The sequence below is a fragment of the Protopterus annectens genome, chromosome 16.part0, assembly GCF_019279795.1.
Source record: "Protopterus annectens isolate FY-2018-M chromosome 16.part0, PAN1.0, whole genome shotgun sequence".
Lineage (NCBI taxonomy): Eukaryota > Metazoa > Chordata > Ceratodontiformes > Protopteridae > Protopterus > Protopterus annectens.
The window spans coordinates 530,749,415-530,759,851 of NC_056750.1; the positions used below are offsets into that span (position 1 = coordinate 530,749,415).

Genomic DNA, 10,437 nt, shown 5'->3' on the forward strand with positions numbered 1-10,437 from the left:
ATCGATTCTTCCATTGTTGGGAGAGGAAGTATGGATGTGCTCCATCGATCTCAAGGATGCTTACTACCTTGTCAAAATGGACAAAGCATCCAGGAGTCACCTACGCTTCCGGCTGGGAGCCAGTCACTTCCAGTTTCGAACCCTGCCCTTTGGTCTCACCACAGCCCCCAGAGTGTTCACCAAATGTATGGCAGTGGTGACGGCTCACGTGAGACGTCACGGATTCCAGGTGTTTCTGTACCTGGACGACTGGCTCCTTACCGCCCCCACCAGGCATCAACTAGTTCAGGCCAGGGACGCTACCATCAGTCTATGTCACCAATTGGGCATAACAATAAACTGGGAAAAATCTGCCTTATTGCCCTCACAGCGTGTCACCTTTATAGGTGCAGAGTTGGACACCATTTGAATGCGAGCATTCCTACCACAAGAAAGGATCACTGTATTGCAACGACAAATACATATGCTGATGCCCCTGAGACAAGCGAAGGCAAGACTGGTTCTACAACTCCTATGGACCATAGCGGCAACTATCATGTTAGTCCCTCTAGCGAGAGTACGCATGAGACTTCTTCAATGGCTCCTCTTTGTCCAATAGTCTCTCCAAAGACTCCCACTATCTCATCCCATCTTAATCACAGACAGGTGCAAGCAGGACCTCCGTTGGTAGCTGTGCACCAACAATTTGAACGGGGGAAAGCCCTTCGTTCCTCCCATCCCTGTTGCCACGGTGACCACGGACGCCTCCCAGATTGGGGGGGGGGCATTATCTCGACAGGACAGTCCAAGGCACGTGGCAAGAACACGAGATAATTTGCATATAAATGTCCTGGAGATGAGAGCAGTGCTTCTTGCGTTGCAGGCACTTCAGGAAGTTCTCCCTCTAGGGACTAATGCGATACTCTCAGACAACATGTCAGTAGTGTGGTATCTCAACAAGCAAGGGGGAAACCCGGTCTTACCCCCTATGCAGAGAGGCTATGCGAGTGTGGCATTGGGCAATAGCTTCCCAACGGTTTCTGGTGGCAACGCACATTCCGGGGAAGTCCAATGTAATAGCGGACAGGCTAAGCAGAGCAATACTTATGCCTTACGAGTGGTCCCTGAATCGCCTGGTTGCAGAGCGAATCTTCAGCAGATGGGGTCAGCCTTGCTGCGACCTTTTTGCCAGCCCTCTCAATGCGAAATGCAGCAACTACTTCACGCTGATCCCCCCACAGGGGGAATCACCCAGGGACGCTCTGGTTCACGATTGGCCCTCCGTTCTGCTTTATGCTTTCCCTCCGTTTCCCCTTCTCTCAAGGGTGATTCATAAAGCGCAATCCTTGGGAAGCAGAATGATTCTGATTGCCCCACACTGGCCTTGTCAAGTATGGTTCCCCTTTCTTCAACCATACGTTGTGGACACTCCTTGGATTCTGGACCCTCTACCAGATTTACTGACACACGTCGGACAGTTCCACCCGTCTCTGAGGACACTCCGGTTGACACCGAGGTGCCACACAATAGCATCTTTATTACACAAAAAAAATAAGAACAGTGGTGAGCGCTTTCGCAAAACTAATTGCTTCATCAGACAAGAAAATAAAACACTCCATTGCTTATATACAGATGGAACCATTGACTCAATCACTGATGTCATAGGTCAATTAAGGCATTAAAGCTATATAAAACTTATAAATGTATAAATGTAGAAAGGCTACATATAGAGAAAACTGCATATAAAAGACACATATAAAAAACTGCATGTAAATGCATATAAAAACTGCATACAAAAACTATATACAAAAACTATATACAAAACTGTTGGTAAAAGCCTAATTAATGTGCATAGATATAAACTCCATACTTTTTAAAATTCACATACTGGCTATCTGCAGCTGAGATTGATTTTCTTGATGTACATCTAGCTTAAGCTGAATTTAACTGCTTCAAGAGTAGCATCTTCCACAAACCAACCAGAAAGAACACATACCTACACAAAACTAGTATGCATCCCGAGAAATGTATATAAGCAATGGAGTGTTTTATTTTCGTCTGATGAAGCAATTAGTTTTGCAAAAGCGCTCACCACTGTTCTTATTTTTTTTGTGTAATAGCTATTGTGTGGCACCTCAGTGTATTTTTGGTTATATATAGTTCTGGTTTTGTGCACCTGGGTTTTACCTGAAGCCGTTTCTCTTTTTATACACTCCGGTTGACAGCCTGGCTACTCCACTTCCATCGCTAGTCAGACGTCATAATTTTTCACCAGAAGTGGCCCATATATTATCGTCCTCCCATAAGCCATCCACCAGAAAGATTTACTCTAGCAAATGGAAAAGGTTCTCCATCTGGGCTCATACTAGAGGTATTGATCCTTACACAGCTCCAATAGATTCAGTTCTGGAGTTCTTGTCTATGCTGTTCTATCAGGGGTCCGCATCAGCCACCATCAAAGTTCAGCTGGCGGCAGTATCTAATTTCCACGTAACAAAGTAACCTAGTCTTATGGCACACAGACTATGCAAAGCATTCCTTAAAGGTACCCTGTTGCTTCGTCTCCCAGTGTCCGAACCCGTCATGCCCTGGGATCTCAATTTTGTTCTTCAAGCCCTCACTCTACCACCATTTCAACCTGCAGCTACCTGTGAATTAAAGTTCTTAACATGGAAAACAGCATTCTTAATAGCAATCACTTCAGCACGGCGGGTCTCGGAAATTCAAGCTCTCTCCATCAAACCCCCCATATTTGATCTTCCACAAAGATAGGGTCTCTCTTAGACCAAACCCATCGTTCCTTCCTAAAGTGGCTTCCGTGTCTAACATGAATCAGTCCATTGAGCTGCCGGTGTTCTTCCCCCACTTCTCTAACAAGACAGAATTTAGGTTTCACCAATTGGATGTACATAGACAGTTACGCTTCTATCTACACCGGACAACAGATATCCGGAAGTCTGACCAACTCTTTGTCTCCTTTTCGGAAAACCGAGTGGTTTCTCCGGTATCCAGGGTTACGCTGTCTAGATGGATAGCCAGTTGTATCTCTTTCATCTATCAGGCAGGAGGTAAAAATTTGCCATTTCCAGTCGAGGCACATTCTACGCGGGCTAGTTCCACATCCACAGCCTATCAAGCTAGATTGTCAATGGATGATATATGTGCTGCAGCTACTTGGGCTTCTCCTCACACTTTTGTTTCTCATTACAAATTGGACGTGGTCTCCAGGGGCAGATCTTCTTTTGGCTCCACAGTTCTCAGGAGTATTTTCCTATGAGCCACCCAGGATGTAGGTGCTAGGGACGCTGTCCCACGGGTAAGAATGTAGGCGAGATAGGACTACATAAAATCAAGAAGTTATGTACTCACCATAACGTTCGATGTGTGTAGTCCATCTCGCCTCACATTCTTACTTACCCTCCCACCTTCCCCCTGCCTGGAGGATTTGGAGGATAGGTTTTCACCTACAGAGTCCCTTTGATTAGTGATTGTTTATATGGATGTGAGGTGTGTATGAAGTACATATGTTGTTTTGCAGCAAACTAGATCTGGGGATATGGAGCAGTGCACCATGGGATACCCTCTTAGCCCAGCCAATGAGAGACTTTGAGCTAGTAAAAATCGGACGAGTCGGAGCCGACATTCGGCTCCGAACCCACGGGTAAGAATGTGAGGCGAGATGGACTACATACATCGAACGTTATGGTGAGTACATAACTTCTTGTTTTTCCACCCCCCAAAGATACTTTTGCAGGAATCAGAGGAGTGGTGGAAAGATGTTCAGAAAATCCCAAGGGCCTTTCCAGAACACATGTGGAGGCAGTTCCTCCAGGGGCAGAGGGGTCAGCTACAATGGAAGACACCGCCCATGCAGCAGAGATGTTCTGCAGAACCAGGGATTCAGGGACTCCTTCCAGAGTAAGCCATTTCATTGTTCCTGAAAGGAGCCTCGATTGTCTTCCTCTGAAGGCACCTAGGGGACGCTTATCCTTGCACCAAAATGCCTGGCTAAATATAACAGATTCTTGGATGCAGTGCATCATATCCAGTGGTTATACCATACCCTTTCAGAACCCCCCACCAGTATGCCAAATAAAATCTCTTATGTTCTACTCAGTCAGGGGACAGCAGCAATTCTAGAGATTCAAAGTCTACCAGACAAGAGTCCTTCAAGAAGTCCCACTAGACCAGAGAGGATCCAGAATTTACTCAAGATTGAGTGCCAAAATAGAGGACTGGAGACCGATTTTAGATCTCGTGTGTTGAAATCAGTTTGGCAAACAATTCTGGATGGTAAAGTTGCAGTCTATTTTTCCATTTTTCGAAAAAGACAACTGGATGTGCTCGATGGATCTTCAGTATGCATATTACCACATACAAATTGACAAGTCATTCTCAATTCTGGGTGCTGCCCTTTAGTCTAACCACAGCCCCTAGGGTGTTCACCAAATGTATGTAGTAGTAGCAACCCATTTGAGATTGCAAGGATTCCAGGTGTTTCCTTACTTGGACAGGTGGCTCATTATTGCTGTGAACAGACATCGATTGATAGAGGGCAAGGGATTACGTGCTAAAGTCCTATGCATACTTGTGAGTAACTGTAAAACTCAAAAAATCAGTTTAGAGTTTATAGGGGCAGCACTAAATATGTCAACTGTTGCATCCCTTCCTCCTGAGAGCCTTCTAAAACTGAAAACACGTGTTCAGAAAATAATTCGTAGCAAGAAGGTTATGAACCTATGAAGGTACCCGCTCCTGTAATCTTACAGGCTTTAGGTTCCATGGCAGTGACAATAGCTCTAGTTCCTCTAGTGAGATGTGAGGATTCTGCAGTGGCTGCTGGCATCTCAATGGTCTATGCTATACCAACCCATGTCGGACCAGATTCTAATCAGTCATTACAAGTCAGATCTAGCTTGGTGGACGGAATCCAAAGAAAGTCCTTTGGAACGCCCCTTTGTCCTTCCACAACCAAAGGCTGTAGTGACCACGGATGCCTTCCAGAGGGGTTGAGGAGGCTTTTTCTCGGCAAGACTGTCTAAGGCACTAGGTCCCATTTAGAGGCCAATTTGCACTTCAGTGTTCTGGCGCTAAGAGCGGTGCTTTTTGCTTTGCAAGCCTTTCGGACTGCTCTTCGTCAGGGAACAGTTGCGATCCAGATGGACAGTATGTCAGTAGTTTGGTACATAAACAAACTGGGAGGAACCAAATCATACCCTTTGTTGAGAAGTGCTCAGGGTGTGGCAGTGGGCATTCTCTTCCAACTGCTTTTTGATAGCAATGCATATTCCAGGGAGTTCCAGTGTGATAGCAAACAAACTGAGCAGATGTATCCTGCAGCCTCACGAGTGGTCTCTCAATCCAGCTGTAATGGAAAAGATTTTCAGTCTGTGGAGCCACCCTTGCTGCGACCTGTTTGTCTCTCCCCTGAGCAAGTGCAGCAACTTCTTTGCCCTTATTCTCCCTACAGGGAAGTCGCCAAGTGACACACTTCTCCACACTTGGCTCCCCCTCTTCCCACAAGGAAGTCACCAAGTGACACACTTCTCCACACTTGGCTCCCCCAGACTCCTGCATGCCTTTCCCCCGATGCCTCTAATTCCAAAATTCTTACATAAAGCAAAGTAATCCTTATTGCTCCATTTTGGCCTTGTCAGATATGGTTCCTCTTTCTTTGGCCTTACCTAATTCAATGACCATGGACTCTGGGACAGAAGGTCTGGAGTTGGATCCATCCAGATGGACTAGTTCATCCATTCTATACTTCAAGCTGACAGCATGGTTCCTCCACTTCCATTAGTTGCCAGGCATCTTAACCTTTCTTCCCCAGTACACCAAATTATTCTAGCGTATCATAAACCCTTCTACTAGGCAGCTATATAATAGTAAGTGGAAGAGATTTTCTGTCTGGACTTGGGGAAAAGTGATATTGATCCCGTTTCCATTTCTATTGATATTTTGGAGTTCTTAGCTTCTCTTTTTAATGCAGGAGCTTCTACTGTCAGAATACAGCTAGCAGCAATTTCAAATTTCTGTGATGGTTTGAAAGAATGTTCCAGAGCTTCTCATAGACCGCCTTTCTTAAATAGGACACTGTTGTAGAAACCTCCCTTCAATGATCCAACCATACCTCTCTACTGTCCAGATTTTTGCCTCATATTTTTTGTCCATTTTTTCATAAAGTTGTGGTTTTCTGACAAACTAGTAGCGTGGCAAATCAGTAAAGACTGAAGTAAAAAAAAAATGACAAGACAGTTGAGTTTCAGACTTCATACAATTTACTGCTTCTGTCAGCTTTCTAAGTTTATAAGAACAATATTTAAACATTGTCCATATTTTTGGGCCTTTGTCCCACTTTTATTTATGGCTTTGTCCAGATTTTAAGAGGTTGAGAGGAATGGTCCAATGCCACCTTGGGACCTAAACCTAGTGTTGCAAACCATTGTACATTCCCCCTTTGAACCTTCTGTGCATTGCGATCTAAAGTTCGTGTCATGGAGAACATTTTTAGTGGCAATAACTTCTGCTAGAAGTATTTCAGAAATTCAGGCCTTAACATGTGAACGTATTTGTATCTGATCTTTCACAGACAGTGTCTCCTTACGAACAAATCACACTTTTTTGCCAAAGGTAGTGTCCGAGACTCGTATCAGACTAATAACTTGCCAGTATTTTTTCCAAACTTTTCAAACAAAGGTGAATATTGTCTGCATTTTTTTTTTAGATGTTCACAGACCATCCCATTTTTATCTTCACAGAACAAAAGACATTAGAAAATCTAACCAAACTATTTATTTCCTTTTCAAGTGCAAGGTTTGGTAAAACTGTCAGTAAGGTGACCTTAGCCAGATGGCTCAAGATTGTATATCCATCTGTAACGAGGAAAATTGATTTGCATAAGCCTATTAAGGCACACACACTACAACATCTGTAGCCACTTTGGTTTTTCAGTCAAAGGCTTCGGTGGATGATGTGCAGCAGCAACTTGGGCTTCTCCCCATATCTTTATTATTCATTATAAATTGGATTTGGTCTCTAGGGGAAGAACTGCTTTCGGTTCAGTGGTGCTCAGGAATATCCTTCCATGAGTCCTCCCAAGGTCTAAGGTAACTGGAGGCTCTCTCCCATACATCAAGGATAAAATGAAAGTTGACATCGGATAAAGAAGTTGTGTATTTACCATAACATTCCATCTGTATTGTCCATTTTTCATTTATCCTCTACTCTCCTCCATCCTCTGGCCTTTGAAGACTTTTTGCTGGAACAGGTGATATGAATTATCATATTGTAATCTTTAACGCATAGCAGATAGTTTCCATTAAAGCTTCTTTATCATTATATAATCTGCAAAGGAGATATGAGGTAATTTAGAGAGGGGGATTATGAGTAGAGGTAAAGCTCAAGAGGTTTTGGTCGGCGTGAGCTGTAGTAATGGCCAGTTTGGTTCCAGTATCGGAACCAAAGCCATATGTCGAAAATGGACAACACAGATGGAATGTTATGGTAAGTACATAACTTCTTTTTATGGTTCCACCATGTGGGTTTGTTTTTGGGGTTTGCCCTGCATTTGTTCTTGCAGGGTACAAGTTCATTTATGTATCTGTTTACATACCGATGTAGAATGGTGGTGAAGATTTCTCTGATCCTTAGAATTGTAACCCTTTGTTTGACCATACCAGTAGTATATTTGGTGTAGAAAATTCTGATTTCTTTCGGGAAGCAAATGTCTTGTAATTCTATTTCTCAAGATTAGATGAGCTAATTTTTTTTTTATTTTGTTTTTGTTTTAGGTGGCCCAGTCTCTTTGTGGAGAAGATTTGATTGTTAAAGGAGTCAGTGTTCATGTATCGACGGCGGAACCTAAACAGAATAACATGAGGCAAATGGAAAGCGTTGGCAGATTTGGTAACCTAGGCTTTGGGAACCAGAGGGGCTTTCCAGGCAGGGGAGGTCCAGGTGGGTCTGGAATGGGAAACCAAAATGGCAACATGGGTGGTCAAGGGATGAACTTTGGGTCTTTTAACATTAACCCTGCTATGATGGCAGCAGCACAGGCAGCATTGCAGAGTAGTTGGGGGATGATGATGTCTAATCAGCAGAATCCATCTGGACCATCAGGGAATAACCCAAATCCAGGACCTAGAGAGCAGAACCAACCATTTTCTGGGGGAAGTAATTCCTATGGGTCGAATTCTGGGTCTTTAGGCTGGGGATCAGGAGGGAATGCACCTGGCTCTGGTGGGAGTTTCAGTTCTGGGTTTGGGTCCAGTATGGAATCAAAGCCCTCAGGGTGGGGAATGTAGAATAACCTCATAGTGAGGAATCTTCCAGATTGATGGTAAGTATGAAATTCCCAGGACTGAATCATTTTTCCATATGTGGTTTAGCAAAACATTTTCACAGGTTTTGTTTTATATGAACAAAAACAGCAGCATTTAAACACTGTTTAAATTTGTGGGTATTAAAACACTTGAATGACTGAAAGTGAGCCAGTGTCTGGATGGGTGGACCGTACATAGTGTATATATTTTCTTGGTCTTGCATGAGCTTTCTTTGAGCTCTGTTTATTGCATGTTTAAGTTGAAGTCATTGGCACAGTTAGTCTTTAGTCCCTACTAAACCCTTATTTGGGATACCCTAATTTAAATCCGTTTACAGCACAATTCTGCCTATCCAAGGTTTTCCAGAATTGGAAAGTAACTTCATTCACTCTCTGCAGCCCATCTCATTAGTTTTGCTTGGAAGAGTCCCTTAATTGCAAACAGTGCTGTGTTGTGAGTACTTAATATTTTTATCACCTAGGAATGTTCTTCATACTGCATTTTGACGGTGGGTGTTGCACTTTTATCCACTTCTCTTTTATTTCATGGAATCGTTTCAACGCACGACTGTGATGTGGAACCAGAAGGCTGTTTGGACTTATGAATCCTTGTGTGGGATTGATGTTGATGCCAAGGAATGAGAGGCTAGTATGATCTGGAGCAAAAGGGAGAGCATGCAAAGACCTGTTGGTGCGATATGGATTTTTGAACTTTGCAAGATGTGACTCAGTCTCTGTGGCTTTGGTGAGAGTGCAGAGAGCAGAAATGGCACAAATGTACGAATGTATTGTACCCAGAAGATTGCCATATCTGACTTTGTAGAATATTATACCACAGAAAGTATGGTTTAACATACAGATGAATGTGGAAAATGTAATGGATATTTGTATCCATCTTCCCCCTCCCCTTGTCAACCTGATGGATGCTGTATGGTGTGTGCTTTTACTTTATTTGACCTGTGTGATACAGTGAAATGGTGAAATTTGTTGACTTTTAGAACACTGAGGAAGCTAGTAGTGAGTTTTGTGGCAGTTGTGTGTCAGTTAACAAGTGAGCTCAGTGCATCGTAAGAGGATGAAAGCCCTAACGTTTGTAAGATTTCAAAAGAATGCAAAGATTGCTTCAGCTGTGTTTTGTTTGAATGATTTCTTTGTATTGTGTTGTAGGATTAATTTCTTAATAAAATATTTCTAGTAACCTCCTCTTTTTGAAAATAATGGATATTTCTGTCTGTGATATACCAGCTGCTCTGTATTTAACTATTTGCTGGTAGAAGGTTTTATTGCATTTTCAGTTGAAGCTTTCTGTTAGGGGAAAGTCGCTTTGTTTTTTTTTTTTTGGGGGGGGGACAGTTAGGGTCTTCTGTTTTAAAGGGATTTCATGAGGTCCCTTTTGACTGTGACTAAAAGTTTATTGTACCCTATAACACACAGTTCCTGCATTGTTGGAGGACATTATCTGGAATGACAACCAAATAGTTTGGAAGGGCACCACAAAATGTCCTTCTATTTCTATGTTGCAGTATTCTTGTGGGATTTCCTGCCCTCCGGCGACTCGTGTATGTCGGCTCCTATACAAAAGCTTCAGCTTGGCAGTCACACGTAGGGCCATAAACCAGGGTACTTAAATGTGACGTCTGCACACACAATCCTCAGAAGTTTTCAGCCGCAGACGACCGACTCATCGTGTGTTCGCTCCTTCCCTTCAGACGTCTCAATAAAGCTAAGTAACCCATTGGAGGGGGGGTCTTCATATCTGATTGATTGCTATTGCTTAAGCTTGGTTTGTTGTAGCAATTTATAGCAGATGTCCATTAAAAAGCGTAAATTCCATTGCGGGTGCCGGATACCCCATAAAGACTCCATGATCAGTGTGTTTTTTTGCTTAGGCCGGGGGCACAACCATACCTCTTGCTCCATCTGCCAATCGTTTCTGCCGAAGACCCTACACAGCCATCTGGCCACGCTTAACCTCTTTTTAGGAAACCAGCGCCTTAAGCAGTTAGCCCTAAGGGTGGATCCTGCCTCAAGAGGCCATGTCAGAACCTCCGTGTAAGAAGGCCAAGTTTCCTAGGCCCTCTTTGCCTGCCGCTCCATTACCGGATGCCCCGCCAACTGACTATTTTGGAGCTGAGGGA

General features: G+C 43.5%; 1 protein-coding gene across 2 annotated transcripts in view; it reads left to right on the plus strand.

The window, feature by feature from the left end:
* LOC122790736 (TAR DNA-binding protein 43-like) overlaps positions 1-9,501 on the plus strand; it is a 136,308-nt gene extending 126,807 nt beyond the window's left edge. For both annotated transcript variants that reach the window (XM_044058324.1, XM_044058323.1), the window contains exon 6: positions 7,770-9,501. In XM_044058324.1, the coding sequence (XP_043914259.1) occupies positions 7,770-8,282 (513 nt within the window). In that variant the 3' untranslated portion in view covers positions 8,283-9,501. The remainder of the gene's footprint in view (positions 1-7,769) is intronic.
* Positions 9,502-10,437: the final 936 nt, after the last annotated feature.